Consider the following 23289-nt stretch of genomic DNA (forward strand, 5'->3'; position numbering starts at 1 on the left):
CAGTCACAAAACACTTAAGAGAGCAACTTGAGTTCATAAAATCTGAACAGGATCAGCAATTGCCACCCCAATCTTCAGAGAAAAGTCTCCTCATGTTATCAATATGTTCAGCTGCCTGTGGTAGGCTACCAGCCTTTTGCCACACAAAACATACAACATCCAGATTTGTGGCAAAGAAGACTGCAGAATTAGTAATTATGTATCCTCACATTACAATGACAATTAATAATGCATCACATTAAGTCCTGCAGCCTGATGGTCACTATGACAATATCCTGGCACATGATTTCCATTTCGCTTGCTGGCGGTTTTCAGCATTCATCATGAAGGTACTCTGTAGCTAAAGGCATTTAAAATAGTACAAATTAAAAAGATGTGCAATTTAACAGGAATGTTCTTGAATGGGGACAGACAGGAGATACAATTAAGCAGCAATGGAGTGGGACTGGGGGGAAGGGGAGAGAATTAACTTAGGGTTGAATTTAAAGAGTCTTTCCTTTCACTGCTCTGCTCATTTTATTACCCACCTTTTCAAGAAGAAAACCATTTTTATGCTATTTAATTGACTTCCCAGAATTTGTTTCTGTGTTTGGCTTAAAGAAATGTCCATTTCTCCATTTCTCCATTTCTGACCTACCCATGCCTCCTTTCCACCCCTGGAAATCCATGTGGAAAGTCAAGACCATGAGAGTGGCATTCAACTTGTGCGGACAACACATGGATCTCTAACTCCCATATGCTGCTTTGTCAAAGCACAGGGCTGGATTGATTGGGTTAGCATTAAACAACAATCACACAGTCTCAGATGTAGCTGATGTTTCACAAACTTCCCAAAAAAGCAGGAGAAAACAAAGATGGCATGTGCCATTCTCAAAGAGTCTGTGGAAAAAAAGAAAAATCTGAGAATGCTGAAAAGGATTCTGTTACATAAAGTTTACATTTCAGTGCCTATTTCCCTTGTGCTCCACACTTAAAAAAATCCTTTCAATCAACTTCTTCCCTCATTCCTTTTTCTTCAGTATTTCTGCAAGGTGCTTCACAACATAGAGAGAACTTCAGATTGTGTGTTACAATGGGATTTCTCTATGAGGCATTTACACTATTTAGCCTCTAGCCTTCTTACTAAATATTTCCTGGGATGATATTCTTTCATTCACTGTAGCACTTATTTATTCATACAAATTAAGTTGCACGCTTATCACATTTACTCATATACTCCTTAAAAATATTTGCCAACAGTGATTTGTGAGGGGTATTATAACTCACAGTATAAAAATATGAAAAAAAAATGACACAACATAGAAATGTGCTTTTTTCCTCTCCCTTTTTAGATATATTCAACCAACAAAAGATGTACCAAGGAAAAAAGTCCTACTAAGTGCTAGTGTAAGACTGCCCTCTAGTAGAAAATGTTCTCCAGGAATGTGCTGCCTGTTTTGGGAAAATGTATTACAAATTTAAATACATAAGCTGTCGTCTAATAACATGGTAGAATAGGTTTTCCACAACTAAATAGTGAGTGTGACAGCACCTATATCAATGCCCTGTAGAAAACAGAAGTAAATCCATAGATAAGAAGAGAACATATAAAGAACAAGATAAGAAGTAACTAGAAAACAGTATAATCTATTATATGGATCAGCTGGCTCCTGAATTTAGATGTTATGTTCCCTTCTTGTCAAAACATGTCAGAAATAGAACCAAGAACAGAAGATTTGAAACAAAAGTGTTTTTCTCAAGAAACTTGAAAGGGAGTGGCTGTTTCTTCCAAAATCAAGATGAAAGACACAGAATCAAACTAGGAAATAGTGAAAAGAGAAAGAAAAATCAGAACATTCTGTAAGATACTTCTCATAAGCTCTGTGTAAGTAGATATTTACTGAGGAGATATTTACTGACCATGAAATGAAATATCATACGAATTTTGAATCAATACAAATCATGAAATATCAAATGGATAAAAAGAACGGCTTTTAAAAACATGCAGTTTATTGACCCTACCATAACATTACCACAACAGTACATCAACTATAACAATGGATAACATCAAGGTTAGTTAAGATGCCTTTCCAATAACAAAACTATTATAGACCCTGTATTATTAATGCAATCTAATCTTATTAACTGTATCATGCTTGGGGAAAAAGTTCCTTCTGAAGAAGATAATTAGCCATGGCTTTTGCTCTTGAGAAGCTTTTGACACTAGAAGTTAATTGGGCTTTGTGAAACAATGCTACTAAGATTTTTATGTCCTGTGCGAGCCCGTAAAATAGGCAAAAACAAGCAAACTCAGCACAGTTACATTCACCCACATCCCAGACACAAAGGTCCCTGAGCATGTATCTCACATGGTAGGCGTGGAACTTTAATGTGATATGAGACCAAATCTCGTATCTCTGCACAGCATCAAGATGTGCGTACCCAGGCTGGTGTGAGCACGGGGTCTTTGCAGTTTGCCTTGGTGTCAAACAAACCCATCACCTGGACCAAGGACACGGCAGCCGTCTTGTTGTGTTTTCTATACACAAATAAGTACTATGGCAAAATGCTTGCTTCATTAAACATAATTAATGCATACAAGAATTAAATACACTCCTGAAACCAAGCACCTTCCTGAACCAACAGCAAGCAGTTGCATGGACTTTCTAGGAAAGACTTTTAAATACACAGCTAATTAAAACAAATTCTGCTTTGCTTTGCATGACTGTATGTAGAACTCCTTGTCCCAGTAAGTTCTGGGCTTAATTCTTTATCCAGAAGTTTGCAAAAATGTACTTGAAAAAAGAAATCATGATTGTCTGAATACAGTGAGGAATATCAGCATACAGGAATTGAAACACTCTTTAAAAAATCTTTAAAGAAAGATTTTTAAAGAGGAAAGAACAGGGCAATTTGCAAACCCTCAGGATCTGTCACTTTGAAAATGCTGCAGCAATAACGAAGTATGAAACAGAACTGGAGGAGAAAGAGGTTGGGAGGGACACAGTACAAGAAGAATGCTTGTTTCTCAGGACCCAGTGAACCCCACAGCCATCAGTTGCACCAAGCCATGAAATTCTGGGAGAGAGACTACAGTAGACTGCTAATCACCACCTGATTTAAAATAGACATACACACACCAGCTAACAAAAAACCCAAAACCAAACAAAAAACCTCCAAAACATATAAACAAACCAAGCCCCAAAACCAAAACAAAAAACCTCCAAACTACCAAAAAAGGTTTACAGCCCGTTGAAAAACTAATTATCACTAAGGGACAACCTGTGTTCTCCAGCAGCATGAATGCAGCCAATCCACATTGTCTGACTCAAACATTCAGACAGGGCATTTAGTATTACATGGTGAAATGCTGGAATTGAACACACACTATCAATCACTGCTGGAGGCTGAGCTAATGCTTAAAGAGCAGGTGAAGTAATTAGCCAGTCAGGAAACATGACAGATGAAAAATAGCAGACAATTTGTCTACCAGTAGACACTTGTCTACTAGTAGGCAAGTGTATGACATACACCACACTTCAGACAAATGAGGGAAGCTATAGTCTGCAAAAAATCACTGAACTCCATGTGCTGGATGACCTTACCCTACCTGCACAAACCAGAAGAATATCCTGCTTTAGTAGTTGTTTAAATTACAGAATGCAGTATCTTTCCAACATTGGCTGAAGATGTGGTTTAGTGGCTTTGATATAAGACACATCTCAACAGCATATATGGTTCGTGTAGTTCTTGATCTGACCCCTGTGTAGGCACAGTGAAAAAAGCTGCCAATGCAGTGTCCACAGAGCTCCATGTAGTGAAAATGTGCCTACACAACACGGTACAGAAACTTAGAAATAGCAGATGGAGGTTGACCTGTGTTTTTGTGGCACCTTGGGCATCTGTGTAAATTACAGAACCACAGAATGATTTAGGATGAAAGAGACCTTAAAGATGATCTGGTTCCAACCCCTCTGTCATGGGCAGGAACACCTTCCACTAGACCAGGCTGCTCAAAGTCTCATCCAACCTGGCCAAACATCTCTGGGCAACCTGTTCCAGTGCCTCACCACCCTCACAGTGAAGAATTTCTGCCTAATATCTAATCTAAACCCTCTATTAGTCTCAAGTCCTTACTCCTTCTCCTGTCACTACAGGTCCTTAAGGAGAAAGCCCCTCTCCTCTTCCCTTTAGTAGTGGATGGCCAGACTAAGGACTCTCTGGAGGCCTCCCTTCAGGCCAAACAGCCCCAACTCACAGCCTGTCTTCACAGAGGATGTGCTCCAGCCCTTTTCTCATCTTCAAATTTCTCAACATTTCAGAAATGAAACAAAAAGAAAAATCCAGGAGCATCCTCTTGCCCATCTTTAAACTAAAATATCTTAGATGCAAGGAGCATTTTTCAATACAAAAAATTTACGTAGTAGAGCTAAGAAAAATATAGTGAAATGTTCTGCATTTAAGCAGAGATAATCAGTAAGAGGTAACTGAAAACATACTAAATATTCGGAAAGCACCTTTTACTGCCATATTCTTACACCCTTTTATATTATTTTGAATTTCTCCACTGACAAGATACAGAAATTTACTTACTGAATTGTCTTTCAGCTGGAGACCTTCTCCATTGGGCAGCGATGACCTCCGTTTTGTTGAGGAGTTCTTGTTTGGTGTAGAATTACTTCCTCCAGCTTTCTTCTTGACAAAGAGGACTTCACAGCTGGCTTGATCTTCATTGTGCGTGCTCTTCCCTGCATTTATTACCCTAAGAAAAAAAAAAAAACCCCAGTGATTAGCAAAGCACAGAAGCCCCCATCTGTATCTTGCAATGTGACTCTAGAGGTACGGAACCAGAATCCAGCAGTGTTGCAATCACTGACTGAATTAAAATACCTAACTGCCTTCCAGAGATAAAAAGTATGCCTGTGTGTATGTTTGTATTTCTGTACACTTATACATGACACAATGAGCATTTTCCACAGAACTATGTGAATAAGAACCAATGGTGCCATGAGCATATTTCACCCCTAGGCACCCCACACTTCTTTTTAAAAGAGATTACTTTATGGATGAAGTTGGTAACACATATGCCTCCCAGCTGAAACATGAGACCTCCATTTTCTTTTCTACCTGTCAGCATCTCTGCTGTAAATAATGAATCTTCTGGCTAAGAGTGTGCATTCTGTCAAGTTCCAAGTCTTTGCACAAACAAAATACCTGCTATAAATCTACAAAGCTGTTACTGCTAAAGGCAGTCTGTTCAAACGGCATATATTAGAAATGCTGTGACAGAAATACAAGGGAAAGACATTGTCTCCGACAGGTAAGTCAAGCCTGCTTGTACCACAGTGACGCATACTAAATACATCCCTCTAGCACTGCACAACATAACCCCCTGCCCCTAGAAGCCTACCTCAAACCATGTGTCCCACCTGCCCTGTAGAAAACAGAAGATTTGCACTAAGAGCTGCAGGCATGCAAAACCCAGCACTAAGAGCTCAGTACAAGCTTTTAACAGCCAAAGGTATCCAGAGACTTGTACCACAGCTTCCTTCCTTTGATCAGTGATAAGGCTGAAATAAACAGCTATTCCACCAACAAGTTTTTAAAACCTTAATCAGAAGCCTGTGTCTTCCAGAATACTGTGGTTACTATCATCAATTCCAGAACAGTCAAGCCCAAACGTATTTTCCACTTTCTACATGAGAATCTCATCACAAACTGACCAATTTTGCATCAGTTGACAGTACTGGGTTCACACAGGGAAGACCCATGCAAGACAGGATGATGTCTTGTTCCAACCAAGCCAAGAAAATGTGATTTGATGGAAGCATGTCTTCTTCCACAAACACTGTCCACCCACTCCACTGCGAGGCTGGGGTCAACAAGTTGACTGATACTCAGAGATAGTATTTCCACTACCGGATAAGCACCGAGTTTCACATGAGGCACACCATGTCTTTAGAAATAACTGCTGCCTCCCCAGAAACTAAAACAGCTTGAAGGCACATCATGATCCTGGTGGCAAGTTCAAGACATTCCTGACTTCTTGATCTCTAAGGTTTTCATTACAGTAAAACTTTACAGAAGGGGAAAATACTTGCTAAAGTTTATTGAAATGAAAAGAAAACAAAAACCCAAAAGAAGGCTTGCAGGGAATCCCAGCTTGCCTGCTTTGCTGATATCTCAAGTCTATCAGCCTTGCTTAGAGGTAATACATTTTTTTCCCTTTCAAGGAGCAGTATGATGCTTTGACATGCAAATGAGTACTCCTGCCTCTGAAAAGAAAAAAGTCTTTATTAAAAAGAAAATGTACGCCCACAGTGGTTAACTGCTTTCAGAAATGGGAAGTTTCCTTCCAGTGCTAAACGCTACACATTGCAGTCTATCTGTATGCACAGTACCACCATTCGTTTGCATGTCTTGTAAATAAACACTAATTGTGGATAAAATGATATTGCAAAACACACAGAGAGCAGAGATGAAGGAGCAATTAGTTGCACGGCACTTGTGAGCAGTTTAACCACTCATCCTCTGTAGTGCTTAACCTTTGGGCAATTGCAGATCAAATACTGAGATGCAGTAAGATGCTTCCAGTCTGAAAACTCTCATTTTCTTGACATCAGAAAAAAGTAGAAGCATATATTCAAAAATAGGGGAAAAGTGTCTGGGGGTGAGGATGGAACACACAACACACATGACAAAATCATAATCCCAAAGCATTTAAATCAGCTGATCAAGACCTGTTCAGTTTGAAATGCTACAAGCACAATTAAAATACTGCACCAACAGAGAAATTGTAGCTTTATCACATCAAGAACTAATAAATATTTAGTTTAGCTGACTAGCCTCCCTACTGATGCTGCTGTTTTCAATCCCATTTTTAAAAAGACACAGAAGACAAGGAAGAGACAAAAGTTACACCTTACAAACACCGTTGCTTTCCTACTGCTTATTGTCCCTTATGAAAATCACTGAACTCATGGACTTGCCCTGGGCTTCGTGATGGACTTGTATGGTGGACGATGTTCTGATGTTTAATGTCATGTCAAGTTATGCACAAGATTATCATTTTTTTAAGGCTCTTACAAAGGAAATTTTTCAATGCACGGAATACATTAGAAAGATTATGAGAACAAAGTGACCCAAGAGACTGGCTTGACAATCAACTATCACAAAACACCTGGAGTTGAAATTGTGTACCAAGCACCTTGCTAGAAAAGGATATGATCAAAAGGAACCTGGCAAGACTGAATACTGAGTAGACATGGGAGTTAGGGTGCCAGTGTACTGGGGAGGGAGGAATGGGCTTTGAACAATACATTTAATCCAAGAAATCAACTATATCTCCCACAATTCCAGTTTTTCTTTCTTCATCAGAGGATTAAGTGTATTTTATTCCTTGTGAATTCCTGAATTTATCACAATGTCAAAATGGTTCTTATGGATCCTCCCAGGTAATACAGGGTCTGGATACCAAAAGCTGCTCCTCTCCTGACACAGGCACTCTTTTATTCTCACATCCCACCTCATAGGCAAATCCTGGAAAACTGCTGCAGTGAAGCTCTATGATTTTTAATTTCAAATCTTGAGCTATGTGCTGGTGCCTGATGCCAAGCACAGAAGCTGGTAACATCTACTCAGCTTCAAACAGCTTCTACTCAACTTCAAACAGCTCTATCTTTGCTGACTTTTGAAATCCTTTTCTTTCTGCAGTTTCCCAAATCCCTCCTCCAGGCAATTCTCTCAACCAGCTTTCCAATGCTGATTTCACTGTTGTCTTTCCTCTCTGCTCTCCCACACTGCAACTTATCAGAACAAAAATCACATCTAAGCTGCTTATACAAATAACAAAGCAGAACTAACAAGATATTCATATCACCAAAAGGTAACTCTTAATTAAGACCTCTGGAATTTTTTACAGAAAATCTGCCCCTCCTTCCACTGATGAAATACCTCAGCTTCCAAAGACTGCCCCCATGTAATTTTTTCTGTCTACCTTAAAATATAAGTTTTTCACCAGTAAAGTGAACAAAATGAGATGAAACAGCTCCAATAATTTCAATTTCATTTTATCATCAATATTAATAATAATGCAGAGAAAAAATAGTTAAAAATTAATTAAAAGTGAGGCCTACATAATTCTCTAGCTTACTTAAACACACATTTTCAAGTGAATTCCTCTTTTTGTTCTCTCTCCAAATTTCTCAGGACACTGATTAGACCTATTGATGATCAACTCCTTTCCATTCTTGCCCTCCTCTCCTCCAATACTGATGTATCTCCTATCCAATCTTTTGCAACATTCAGCCAAATAATGCATCTAGAGCAGAAGCCCCTCCTTTTACGGAATTTGTTGTCTGTACTGTGTCAAACACATTTCTCAGTAATAAATAAATAATCCTAAAGTTTAGTTTGAGGTATAGTGGTGCTAGTAAAACCCATCCCGCTTCCCAAACAGGAGCCTCCTGAACCTGCATAGTCAGTTGGCGGGATTCGGTCACTGTTGAAGTACCTGCATCAAATCTTGATGGGCGCTTCAGTGTTTCATGAGTCTTAATCTTAAACATGTCCTCAGCTAAAAGCAAATCCACCACACAGGGGCCAGCTAGTTTGTTTGGCTCACAATTAGGATTCTCTTGGTATCTCACGAGACCCCAAAGCCCATCTGACTAGAAGGAAATGCAGGTCACACTGTGCTTCTATTCTTCTCTCAACAGCAGAGCTCAAAGTTCTGTGCCGCGATCTCTGCAAAATCTGAAGTTTATCTTAAGAGAACCAAAACAGGCCCGGTAAACACATTGAAAACAGGCTTTGATAGTTAAAAAAAACCAAACCCAAAACAATCCAAACCAAACACAAACCAAAAATAAAAGCTTCAGTCTTATTAAGCATTTCTATTCATCCCTATTTTTTTTTTTTCATCAATACCAGTCTATACTCTTCGGGTGTTTTATTCCTTTGTATACCATGCTCTTTGATATTACATTAAATTGTGAGTAGCCAAAATTCCAAGTTGTGCTGTAGCCCTAATGCCTTACCTACTTGGAGCAAAATATAGCCCACAACAGAAGCTTCAAAGTCTATGAGCTGCAGTGAAGGAACATTGCTTGTAACGTGCCCTGAAAGATGTTTGTACTTGGGGAACCTGTGCTTATTTGCTCCACAAATATTAATCCCATAAAAATGCAAAATCTCCTAAGGGTTAGCAAGAAAAAAAGAGCTAGAAATAAAAGGATATATCCATAGGCAGCTTGTTGTACACTGCAATTTTAAATTCTACCCTCCTCTTGGTGTTCAGACTAGCAGTGGACACCTGTATTTGTTGTGACTCTGAATGAATCAATTCAGCAAGAAGCACAAAGCCCTTCTCTCCCCCACTCACAGGAGCTACAGCCAGCCTCTCCTCTTTCCAGCTGTGGCACATACACACCACAAGCATGACACCAGCTTGCATCCAACCCAACTAACAACACAGAAGTAATCCAGATAAATGAATACTATACATACAGACAACACACAATACAGTCCTAACAGTTTTGTGTTATAATTTCAACGGTCTTAGAGTGATGATTAACGATACCATAAAAAAAAACTTCCACAAAACTGTTGCTGGCTTTACTTCCCCCTCCCACCTTTTTTTTTTTTCCTCCTTAAGGGACAAGCATGTGAGTGGATGCCGCTGCTTTTTTCTGTGACATCTCACTTACAGTCTTAGATTTCCAGGTAGGTGTCTGTTTCCTCCCTTTCACCCACATGAGATTTATTTCTGCACTGGGAATCAACTTGAAAGAGATTTCCTTCTAGCTGTTCACCTCCTCCCTCAGATGAAAGGCAGCTTTTCAAGCAGCCTAAACAGTTCCTTTCATTCATTACTGTAACTGGCACTCTGTGCACATCAAAACCAAAGCACTCACTAGTATTGTCCACTGCAGGCAGAAACTGAAGCCAGACCTGAATCAGTTCTCCAAATCCATGGGGCTAAATAAAACTTTCATTTTATTAACCACTTTTTTTTTTTTCCTCCTTAAGGGACAAGCATGTGAGTGGATGCCGCTGCTTTTTTCTGTGACATCTCACTTACAGTCTTAGATTTCCAGGTAGGTGTCTGTTTCCTCCCTTTCACCCACATGAGATTTATTTCTGCACTGGGAATCAACTTCATATGAGTGGATGCCACTGCTTTTTTTTGTGACATCTCACTTACAGTCTCAGATTTACAGGTAGGTGTCTGTTTCCTCCCTTTCACCCACATGAGATTTATTTCTGCACTGGGAATCAACTTGAAAGAGATTTCCTTCTAGCTGTTCACCTCCTCCCTCAGATGAAAGGCAGCTTTTCAAGCAGCCTAAACAGTTCCTTTCATTCATTACTGTAACTGGCACTCTGTGCACATCAAAACCAAAGCACTCACTAGTATTGTCCACTGCAGGCAGAAACTGAAGCCAGACCTGAATCAGTTCTCCAAATCCATGGGGCTAAATAAAACTTTCATTTTATTAACCACGGAAGAAGTGAATATGTAGCCATGTAATGATGTGCTGTGAAAATATGGTTTCTCCTACCAGCAATTACACTGGTATACTAGGCCAAGTTCACTTTGAGGCCCATCTAGAAGCTATGACACCCATCAAGCTAACAAGAACTAAAGATGGGATTAAAATAGGCAAAGTATAAAAGTAGAATAGCATTTATGCTGGAAATTTACCACAAGTTCAATGTAAATGATCATAACCTGGTAACACATCTTGTCTTTGAGCTGAAGTCAATGACATCTTGGAAGGGAAGTCCACTCTGATGTTATTTGCATGGACTTTCCAAAATAGTACAGTGCATTACACCATCCAGCTACCCTTTCAAAAAAATACTATGAAATACTAAGTGACTACTATTAAATATCAAATACTAAGTGACTACAAGGAACAAAGCAGCTGTAGGTCACTGTAGGAATGTGCAAGCTCTGTGACCACTACAGAGGGAGAGGCAGCTCTTTTTGATAATTAGTATGCAGGTATTGCAGAAGAAAACCAAGGGACAGTGAGCCCCAAGCAGATGCTGAGCCACACCAGTGGGATACAAAGATGGTTAAGCATGATCTCACCTCAGAGCTGAGCAGTCTCAGCCATAGCTGGCAATACTACTTGACATATTCTTCTTCCTCACTCCTTCTGTACATCACAATGGGGTAAGAAGAGGTTGCAAAAGAGTAATTTGACATTCTAAGAGAAACACCATTTATTTCCCGCAAAGGACAGTGAAGTTGAAAAGAATGCCAGGTCAGACTGCTCATCATCCATATTTAAAGCAAATTTTCCTGGCTGTTCAACACTTGCTGAAATAAAAACAAGAGACCCAGAAGACAATGAAAATAAATAACTTTGTGTTGACCAGTGTCCTTCTAGTCCAGTTTCCAATAAGGTACTTGGACCTTTTTCTTCTTCTCTCCAACAGTTAAATTCTCAAATCCTGTTAATCTGGGGAAAATGGGCCTGAACTTATTTCCATGATATTCATGAGGAAGTTGTCTTGAAAGTTCTACAAGTTATTCTTCTTATATGAATAGGGCACATTCAATCTAGTGAAGTCAGCCTCCAGACAAATATATTTGCACAAAAACTCTGATTTTTATGCATTATTAGATTTTTTTTAGATTTTTGTTGCTACTACAGCTTACCTTATATTATTACCTTATAACATTATGTCACCTCGTTATGTTATTACGTTATAACATTATTATGTTGTTGATAATGCTCACCAGCTTTGGCTGGTGTGATAAGTTTTCAGCTTCAAATTGAAGCAGAAAGCATTAAAAAACCCCAAATAGTAGTGAAAAGAAATGGACACTTTCTGTAGGAATATCCTTTATCATGTCTCATTAGCCATGTATGAATAGTACCTGTGACTTTGCACATTAGGACTGACAACTCTTGAAATTGAGGCACCTGGTTCAATCTAAAGAAATCACACCCTGACAGTATCTTTTTTATTTTGTTCACAATCATTTTATCACATGTGATTTCACTGTCACAGCCTTTAGGGGTGATCCTGGAAGTTCACTGATGAGCAGTACTTCATTTTGGACTGCACACCAAGAAACACATCATTGGATACTGGTTATGAGCTGCTTTTAGATGAGAATCATCTTTGCATCTATCCTAGATCTCACATTCAAGATGGGAAGCAAAGTTCTGCCATTCCTTTCCCTCTAATGCAAAGGAAAAGCAGCCACTTCCATGTTAGCTCCCATGAGCTGTACACCCACTTCTGCATGCGAGGCTGAATAAAGTCTTGACCATGACATCCCCATAAGGACACACAGCTGAGACACATCTGATAGAATGGCTGCATGAGGTTCAGTTGTCCCCACAGAGTTATGTGACAAATACAGAAATCACTCTAGTTAAAATTATGAAAAGGTAAGGAAAAGCAACCTGCCCCTAATTGCTACAGCAAGGGGCATCCGGGTTTCAGAAATATTCACTCTGTCTACAAGCTCACCACTATTACTACTACACCAAACCACAGCCAAAAACTCAATTTGAATTGACCTCATAGTTTTATTTCTTTTAGAATTTTAAACGAGTGGATGCACATGACAAGGATGCATGAAGAAAACAAAAGACTACTTCCCCCTCCTCCCCAGTTTCCTTCCCAAAGTTCTACTTTTGAAAGCACATCTAAAATAAACACTCTCTTCCTTAGAGAAATGCCAATTATATGCAAATAAAAGTTCTCCTTATGCTTACAGTGAAGCAAATTATGTGCTTAAAGTAATGCAGTAAATCCCACATCTTTAGACTGATGCTGTAGACTGCAGTCGCAGCTTCAGGGTTAAGAGAAATCAAGATAAATAGCTTATGCATAACTGGTCCAAACTTTAAAAAAAATTATCTCTCGTATTTAGCATGTGTGAAAGTTAACCCCAAGAGATGAGCGGCGACAGTACTAATCCCTTTTATACAGCTGTCAACTGAATTTAGCCCCAAGATAATCTCTGCAAGTGTGACAAAGAAGGTACACATTTCCACATACACACACTAATGCCTTTTTCACAATATCCCTCTACTGCAGCAGGTACTTGAAGCCTCCACAACCTGAAAGAAAACAATCTGCTAATTTATTCTCAAAAGTCATTATTGAAATTTGTATGGAATATATGTATGAAAGCACACATATGCAAGACAAGGGGGAGGAAAAAAAAAGAGAGAAAACATTATGTACAGCTTTATTAGCACAAGCAGGAAATTAATTCAGAGCCACTCATATGCTGGTAATTTTTAATAATTAAAGAAAAAAATACACCCTGCTGCTGGAGTTTTACATCCATCACTTTTCCTTTGGGAGAACATTAGCTGGCAGATGTGCAGGAAGGGGCCATGTGCAAAAGACACTCCAGTGACTCTTTGCCATAGAAATGTACCTCAAAACCTCTGTTACTAGAATTGCATTCATAGACCTCATCTTTCAAGCTGTTAAAACAGAACCTAAATGCAAACCAATGAAATGTCAGCAACCCTGAGCCTGAAATAAAAGATTACAGAAAAATGGCAACTCCCTTAATCTTGATAGACCATGATTCATCAAAACATTTGTAGTGATCATTCATGTATTTCTCTTGGGGCTAACAATCAATTCCAAAGTTAGCTTTCCTAAATTTAAAGTATAAAAAAGTCACAGTAATTAAAGCAAAACAGGATTAAGAAAATTTTGCAGTACTTTAACATATATTTTATATACACATACATACACACAAACACTTCTAAAGAAAAACCTGTGGTAATTCTCACACAAATTATACAAAATTCAGTTAAATATCACGTAATTGAAAATGTTTATTCTTCATATAATATAGGTCAAAGTGCTTAATGTCTTTGCCCAGTTGTTCAGCCATCACAGATGAAAATTTCCAGGTGCAATGTTAATTTAGAGTGAAAGTCAACATAGAAACCCTGGCAAAATTAGTGCCAGTAAAAGAAGACTGACAGCCAAATGCAGAATTTCTTCCCAAGAGGAGGCAAATAGCAGTGAGCAAATGAGTACCTGGCTCTGTGTGTGTGTGTATGCACACTGCTTGGAGACAAGGGTGTCCCTTCCAGCCCCATCTGCTCCCTTTATCCAGAGGGAAGGTACTGAAGCTCTGGGGTCTGCACAACACCTGTTAACATGGTATGCCACAACCTCAGGGCAAATTTTCCCCAAAGGCTCCTTCTGTCCTTGCAGGGAGTGGGATGAAGAGATGCCTTCCCACCCAGGAGCAGAGGAGGCTTAAGAAGGTTAAGAAGTTTTGGAAGGTGCAAAATCAGAGAATCACATAATAGCTGGGCTAGGAAGTGCCCTCTGGAGGTCATCTGATCCAAACCCCCTGCTCAAGCAGAGTCACCTCAAACAGGTTGTCCAGGACCTTGTGCATACGGGAATGCAGAGGGAGCAAAGCACAAAGCAAGAGGCCTGTCTTACCTGATGTGTGCACACGAACTGTTCCTCAGCAGGAATAGCCCACTGACACCCTGTGAAGTCTGAAAAGTCATGCTTCTCCTCATCAGTCATCTCAGTCATCTCTTCTACTTGTGCTGTGCAATCTGCCTCCACTACAAACCTTACTCTTTCCAAAGTCAATAGCACAAACACCTAAAAAGCCTCAATCCAAGTTTTCACTTGTACATGCAACAGGCACACTGGAAAGCGTACAGACTGGCAAATACTCAGCACAAACACAGTAAGCAGGGCTACAGTAAGCAGTAAGCTCTAAGGAGAATCACTTGTGCCCAAAGAGGCCTAGAGGAGATGGCATAGCCTGGCACAAATTTAAGCAACCCTGATGGGGTAGATCTTGCACAGGGTGACCAAAGGCACACACAGTTGAAGAGAGGTCTCAATAAGAACAAAGTCAACATCAGAACTGCAACTTCCATGTAAACTTCTACATGCCTCTCAGACCACTGGGAAATTAAAACTGTGTCAAGATCTGTAAAAATATGTATCAGGAAATAATAAATATTAGCGTGTCCCTGCATCCTGTTACACCAAGGAACAACTCGCTTCCAGAAATTATAAGCTGCACAAATGTGAAATATGCACGAAGGCAAACAGAGAAACTGGAAGTTTGAATTTATACACCCCTAGTCAAGATTATAAATAAATATTAAACAATGTGTTCAGACTGAAAAGAAAATCCACAGAATTCAGCACCTGAATAACCTGCAAAATTAGCAATGAACCACTTCTCGGGTAAAGGGTGAAAGGCAAACTTCAAGTATCCCCTCTCTTGGCTTTCCCAATATAAGCAATCTCCACCTTCATATGCCAGTGTGCTACCCCTGTGCTACAGGGACACCTGTGTAATGAAAGGATCTTTTCTAAAAAATCAAAATAAATATATTTCCATTACAAGACTGAAGAGAAAACATGAAGGTAGAAATAGCAGATAATAGGGAGGAGATGTCCCGTCTAACATTTCTGAAAAAGAAAGCTATGAAGCTATGAATCTTAGGAGCCTCGGAAGCAAGAAATGAGAAAGAGATTGTGCACCCCAGTTCAGCAGTATGTAACTGTGAACACCAAATACTGATACATCTCTTTTTTGGGAAAATCCACTCAAGTTTGTCATTGGTTTCGAGAAGATGAACCCAGAGCACCTTCACCTTGGCGTTGGCTCTGCATCAAGACGGCAAGTACTTTTAATCTTCTTGCACGTCTACATGTGTCTAGTCACCCACACGCGACTGTTGTGACAAGTGTGGTCCCCAGAGGTAAGATCTAGTCAGATGTCTACGGTACAGACAGCTAAGTCTGCTTATTAAGTCTGGGTGATTAGCTAAAGAGAAAGAAGACATCTGGGGGCATGATTCATCTGACCTATTTTAGTTGTTTACATAGCATGAAACATGTCTTCCTCTTCGCGGGTGACAAAGCTGAGCCTAGACACTGACACAGCAGGTTGTCAGCACGCGGTCAGATGATTCCCACTTACATGCCTGAGCTTATGGGGGTGGAGGGAGCAAAGCAAACATACAAACAAACAAACAAAAATCCCCAAACAAAAAACCAAGCAAACTCCCCACAAAAAACAAAAAAGGCCATCAACTTCTCTTTCAATAAGTTCTTTTGCAATTTGAAATGCATCTTCCTCAAAATGCATCTTTTATATGTATGTCCTTTGGTACGACTAATAAAGCCACCCAAGGCAGAGAATTAGGGTTTAAAGCAAAGCAGAAGAAACAGAAATAAATGCAGCAAAAATTACTTTTAAAATAAAGGCCAAGGACATAATGGCATTGTAGCTCCTGATGCAATATGTGAGTTTAGCGTGGTGTAACTATTTAAATGCATCTGAAACAGCTGGTGGGATTTTCAGACTCAAAAGAAGATAATTGTCAATCTTATTCACAGCAATTAAATCTGTATAGGCTAAAATAGGATCTATTGTTCCCCACAAATACTGGGACTGGAGCCAGAAGTAACTTCAGTGGAACAAAAAGCTAGCAGCTCGGAAAGGGGCTGAGAACTGCATATTCTCTAGCATAACAGGGAAAAAGCCCAACCCACAACTGAAGACAAGCTCAGAGACTTTTTCATAAAAAGAATTTATCCTCTTCTGAAGGAGGAAGATGTCAGAAATTAATACTGAAACGGACACCAACATAGACTTATCTCAGTCCACACTCCACACACATAGAAATCTATCCACCAATTTCTTCTAGTGACTGAAAAGAAGACAAAGATAGAGATTATTATAGCTATATTTAGATATTAAACCTACCTACATACCTACTGTACTACCTACCTATTTTTGGAGTCATTGAGCACAGGATATTTAGATAGGCACAGAAAGCTGGACAGCTCTTATTAAGAGGCCAACACTGTCAACAGACAAACAATCATTAATCTGCTCTCAATTCAAAATGATCAACAAGTGGCAGCAAAGGATTTGCAAATCATTTGCCAAGGACAAAACACCTCCAGCAGCATTAAGTGATGGCTGTTAAACTGCCACCAAAAAAAAACCAAAAACCCACCAAAAAAAACCTCAAAAAACCAACAGCCAAAAAAAGGGCAAAAGCCAAAAAGGGCTGGTGCATGATCTTCAAAGCAGTGCACAGGCTGTCCCACACTTTTAACTGACATCAATATAATTTTCCTTCTCTTTACCCATCAATCAGATCAGAATACCAATATTTACTCACCAGAGTGTGTGTTTCAAGGGTAGGGGTAATTCTTCACTTGAGAAAAAGGAGATTCTTTACTCCAAAGACTCAAATAGTCACAAAATACAATCACACCACCTACTGTACAAAATTAGTATTTCCTGAACCAGTTAAAGCATCATACTTCCTTTATGCTTTAGAAACTTGCATACACACACACACACACATATATATATATATATCATATGTCTGTTTTAAACAGGGATAAACTTATTTGATTAGGACACATTTTATTTACTATGCAAAGATTAAGAAATGCAATCTCAGAGCATTGAAATAAAATGCCCCACAGAATACAGGAGTCATCAGCACAGCAATTAGAAAAGAAAGATCTGAAACACAGAGGAGTCTTCCCCTACTGGGAAGAGAAAGAAAAAAAAAAGCAAGCAAAAAAATCCTATTCCTCTGAAATGTTGACAATATCAGTAAGCACAAAATTCAGTCTTACAGAGAAGTGATTTGGAGTAATGTGTTTCTGAACAGAAGAAATAGGTTCTTCCACGGAATGGAGAGTGGTTGCAGCAGGGGCAAAGGGGTCTCCTGAAACATTACCTGCTCTTACACACCTCTCTTTGTAAACACATAAATTAAAAATTGCGTGGCCTCCCAGGATGAAACAAGGGAAAGAAGGGCACCAGAGTGAAGGCACACTGACTGACCTCCTCCACAGCAGCATTACACACTCAGGAGTGAATAAGTTGCCCATTTAGGTCTGTGAAGAAACCAGCCTGCAGTAGACAATAGCAGCAACTATGCCTTTCTGCTCCCCTACCCACTGGAGGATGGTGGTGCCAACAGAAAAGAAAGGTGTCAACCTTCCAACTTGCCAATCTGACAGCCCACAGTCCTTACGATCTGGTTCCATTCAGGTAAACTGGAACAAAACAAAAACCATTTTCTGAAGCATCTTCAGAATGGCCTTAGCACAGCTGTTCTGTTCCTGATGTGTCAGAACTCCTAGGCAGCATTTTGGAGCCAACAGCAGGCAGCAAGCAGAGCTATTTATGTACTTTACTGAACATTTTTTAAAGGAACGCTATTCTACCAGACACCTCCAAGGAAATGCCAAAAGAATGGTCCACTTCCTGCTCCATGGTGTTCTAGTGCACGTGGTGGCTGCTCCAACCTCAATGGCTGCTCCAGTCCCAGTTAACCATATTTTATCACTTGAGCTTAGATAAATATGTGTCTCTGTGTGCGATTCCTTCCCTTCTTGTGAAAGTTATTCTGGTTGAAACTTCTTTTTCTTTTTATGAAGGGAAGAGGCTTTTCCAGGAAGCTGGATCCTGAAGGAAAATTGCATGTCGCTTTTTTGTTGTTGTTGTTTTGCAAGCAGTATTTCTGCTTAAGAAGGCATGTTTTTAGTCAATTACAGCAAAAAAAAGTTACTAAAATTGCTTAATCCTCTTATTTCCACATGCATGAAACTTTTCCCAGTCTTCTGGATTTACTGGACTTTTTAGACCATAACTAGCCATTGAATATAAAATGCATTTCTGCCATAAAGACATCAGTGGGAGGCCAGAGGATTAAGCAATAAATACGCTATCTTTCCCATCTATATATGCATACAACAACTTCACTGCACTATTTTTCTGACCTCTGACAACAGTACTTCCCCACCCCAGATTTATCTCCTGCCTACCACCACAAATTTAACTACACAGAAAGGGAAAAAAAAATCTAAATGCCTAATTATGATGGTTTTGATAGGGAAAGAGATAATTTTGGGGCTATGGTTTAGGTTTGTGCTGAATACAGTACTGATAATAGAGATTTTGTTGTTGTTGTTGTTATTGCTGAGAGGTGTTTACATGGAGCCAAGGCCTTTTCTGCTTTTTGTACTGTCATGCTGGAGAGAAGACTTGGAGTGCCTGGGAGGCTGGGAGGAGACACAGCCAGGACAGGTGACCCAAACTGGCCAAATAGATGTTCCAGACCATGTGCCATTGTGCTCAGTACGTAAATTGAGTGAAAGAAGGTGGGGAATGTCTGATGCCATTTGTCTTCCCCAGTAACCATTACATGTGATGGAGCCCTGCTCTCCTGGAGATGGCTGAGCAGCTGCCTGCCAATGGGAAGCAGTCCTTTAATTCCTTGTTTTGCTTTGCTTGCAGGTGCAGCTTTTGCTCTCCTTGTTTAACTGTTTTTGTCTCATCCTATGGGTTTCCTCACTTTTACTCCTCTGATTTTCTAGCTGGTAGGCGGCATCACTGTATACCTTCTTTTTTTTTGCTGTTTCCTTCATCAACCAACAGATAATGGTGCAATATGCTGTGAAGTACACACCAACTAATATTTTCTTAGGATACGGTATGTTTTCAACATGACCCAAACATTCAGCAGAATTATTTTCTCTAGTGATGAAACTTTGTGCCCAATTACATTGTGAACAGCCCAATAATTAGTGCAAAGAGTGCGACAATAATTGCATCCATTATACTTCTGTGCTTCCAGCATTTTTATCTGTCTGTGACTCATAGTGGCCTTCAACTGGGCTTTAAATATCACAATAAAAAATTGAACAAAAACACTGTTATAGTTAGTCCTCATAGTACACAGACTTTCAATATTGTCTTGATTAAGGTAAGACTGATCATTTTTACTACCTATTAATAAAGAAATACATTGTTTGGACATGGGAACAATACTCCCCAAACTGTTTAAATAATCTCAGGCTTTTTCCTTTACAAAGTGTCTTCAAAACACTAAGAGAGTTATCTTCTGTAACAAAGGCAGCATTGCTTCATTAGAAGCCCAAGAAAGCAGGGAGAGAAGAGGACCACACTCAGCTTGTTTGCTCTAAGAATATTCACTGCATCACCACCACTCTGTAGGCTTTTATAGGACTCAAGGGATAATATAGTCAAACTAACATTCAGTCTGTGGGGCTGTTCTGCATATCATTTAGGTGCTTCCATGAGGTGAACACTCCTCAACCTATATTAGGTCTCCAAAACACACTGCAACTCCACTAAGCTTATCTACCTGAAGAATTCTCTTTCAAAAATAAGGAGACCACCTTTGCTTTCAATAAATTTAATAATGCCTGTTTAATCAGAGAAAGCACTATCTTTGTCACTATGTGAGGAAAGAGACTATCCATCTTGTCAAGTAAAGAGGTTGGCATGCTCTTAAGCACAATCACTTCAGTCAGAAGTTAATGGAAACAAACAAGAGCTCAGAGATATGAACAGAGCTTGAGACATCTCTGTGTCGTGCTTATTCCTCACCCTTCAGGCATTCTGATACTCATAGCTCTTTGTAACTTCAAAAGCAAGTCAAAAACTGCATAGAAGCCTGAAACAGCCTAATGGAACAAACAGCTTTTCTTTCCAGCTTTGGCAGATTACAATAATAATGAAGTTTCCAAGCCTTTGGGAGCCGAATAAAAATAATAAAAATCTACAAACTAGCATGGGCAATTCTGTAAATGAGCAGATGCATAGAATACTATGTAAACAAAACCAGAAATGAAATGTTTCCCTTTGCCTATTGTAGCTTATTTGTAGCTACCTCCCAGCCATGCAGGCCTAGAGCCTACAATATATTCCTGGTGCACTGACAAGGGCAGAATGCAGTGAAACAAGCAGAACTGCTGCTCATTAGAATATGCCAATTTATTTCTGATTTCAGCAAATATTTCATACTACCTCTCACATTTAAAATCAGAGTGCAGCTTCGTTTCTTTTGCTTCTGGGAGAAGGTGGTGAACACCAGAGGACACAGCCAGCAAGCACAGACAACTCCAAGACTATTTATCACAGTGCGAGGCTCCTGTAGGAGCTGCTGTGGCATCTTGGGGTCAGTCCCCCAGCAGCTTTGTTCTTGCACCTCAGATGAGCTTGACCGATGACACACATCAACAGGGATTTCCACTGGGAAGCGACGCTTCAGTGGGAACGTGTACGGCAACAAAATCTTCCCAGTCAGATAAAATGCAGCACAGCTTAGGCAAACCCATTTTGCTGAGGTAAAATCACCCTCTAAATAGAGCTTTCTGACATAATCCTAGCGCAGTGACGAGGACAAACAGCATGAGGAACGCTAATCTGGGGAGAGAAAAGCGACAGATGAATGCATCTGATAACACATTACGTGTAAGGAAAGAAAGTTACATTCTTTTTTTCCTCTGCATATTCTACAGTTGTCTCAAAGTGAAAACTAAGTTATACAGACTGAAGGCATCTATCAGCATCCCAACAATTCATAATAATAGTCCTTCAAGTGTTTAATCAGTTTTTGATTTAGAAGTATATCTCTAAATCTGAATTTTGTATTTGACAAGAGGTATGCCTGCATAACTTTTCAAATACATATTATTAATTAAAATGTAATCCCTTTCTTCACATCTCTCAGATGAGACAGAACTGTAAAAACCCCAATTTTTTCAAACTAAGAAACAGCCTTGTTCACCTACATGAGGGTTACACAGCCCAGGTCAAGAGACATTAAAGTATGCCCTTATTCTAAATTTAAACACCCCACCTCTCCTCCCTTCTGACTTCATACTAAGCTAGCAAGGCTGCTTTATAGTCCATGGAGTTTCCTTCACCTGTGCTAACTCCTCCAGACAGGCAGTTTAGCAAATATACAGTTCTATACAGATGTATCTTCTGAGCTGGATGACCACCGGCTGCTCCTATTCCCAGTAGGTTTGCTGGTGAAGTTAAGTCAGGAGAAGAGTTGGAGGGCAAAACTGGGGGTTTGCTCTCCAGTGGCTTAGGCACCCACTTCCTCTAGTATCCTAAGTTGGTGTCCCCAGACAGAGCAATGACAGCCAGTGACAGGGTGCTGATACTCAGCCAACAGCATTTCCCCAAACACCGGGTTGCTACTTTCCAGACCAGGAAAACCAGTTCCACAAATCAGCATTAAAGGATGATTCTGCAGCTGAAACTGCTGAAAACTGTGGGTTAAACAGTTCAAAAAGTTTCAAAGTCTCAAAAACAGCAAGGAAGGGGACAGGGGATACTTAGGCCTACATTTGAAGTATTTTTCTTACAAGTAGCCAAGAAAAATAATTTTTGTTTCTTCATATACAGTTAGCCACTTACAAGTTTCCTTTCTCCCAACTGTAACTAAAAATAATTACCAGTTCAATATTAACAGCAGGTTCAAACAATCCCATTTTATAGGGACAGTTCAGCACCTCAGAAAAGATCACCCCTAGGCAAAGGACTAACAGAATCAACACCTGCCCTCACAAGTGACCCTAGTGCCCAACTGGACTTATGTCTGCAAGAAACTTAAAGACCAACTTAGAGTAAGCCTGGAAAAACAACTGCTTTTCCTGCCTACAGTTCCACATCCCCAAGATTAATTGAGTTAACTGTTTTCCCATCTCTCTAAACAGGGAATTTGTACTCTGCACCCCAGGAATGACGCAGGGCTGGTTTAATGCAGTCCTTCTTCTTATCCCCCCTCGTCGCCTTCACCTCTGACTATTAGCTCTAGTAGGTAAGCCAAGGGAAGCAAGAATTATAGCAAACTTTTTCACTATCCAGCTTCACCTGCATACTCAGGACAGATTCTAATGCAGTAGAAGCCAATATTAGCACTATTTTTAAAAAAGGAAAAGCTCCCACTCAGTATCTCATTTATTAGGAGATGGCAGATTTCTTAACAAACATTGGTAAAGAAGGATAAAATCAGCAAAATTAATATGTATTTTCAAGCAGCACTGCACTGAAAAAAGACAACACCATTTTCTATGTCATATCAGTCAAGCCCACAGAGGTTTACCAATCACAGCCTGCAATCACACTGAACATATTGGTTGCCTAAGGCAACTGCATTTTTTGCCTCAGCAGAAGAGATAACTCAGGTATTGAATCAGATAAACTGTAAATTTTTGGCCAATAAAAGCCTATATGTCAGTCTTTTATCTTTCTAGCAAATCAAGAAGAAGCTATGTTGAATCAAAGGCTCACGATTCAGCTCAGGCAATAAGCCCTCATAAAGTCTTGTGAACCCGACTCATCAGCCAAGCAAACAGGCAGCTGAGGCTTGATCTCCCTCCAGGTGTGCTTGCCATCTTTCCCAATAGGATTTACTGTGCCTGTCGACTCTCCACAAGCTGCTTCCAGCCCCCCCAGCCCACTCACAG

General features: G+C 39.8%; 1 protein-coding gene across 1 annotated transcript in view; it reads right to left on the reverse strand.

The window, feature by feature from the left end:
• The window catches only part of PPM1H (protein phosphatase, Mg2+/Mn2+ dependent 1H), a 128894-nt gene that overhangs the window by 65456 nt on the left and 40149 nt on the right, over positions 1-23289 (reverse strand). Inside the window, exon 2 of the mRNA XM_039726678.1 lies at positions 4518-4741. Coding sequence (XP_039582612.1) covers positions 4518-4741 — 224 coding nt within the window. The remainder of the gene's footprint in view (positions 1-4517; positions 4742-23289) is intronic.

This window comes from Passer montanus, unplaced genomic scaffold (genome assembly GCF_014805655.1).
Source record: "Passer montanus isolate IOZ18808 unplaced genomic scaffold, ASM1480565v1 scaffold6, whole genome shotgun sequence".
Taxonomy (NCBI): domain Eukaryota; kingdom Metazoa; phylum Chordata; class Aves; order Passeriformes; family Passeridae; genus Passer; species Passer montanus.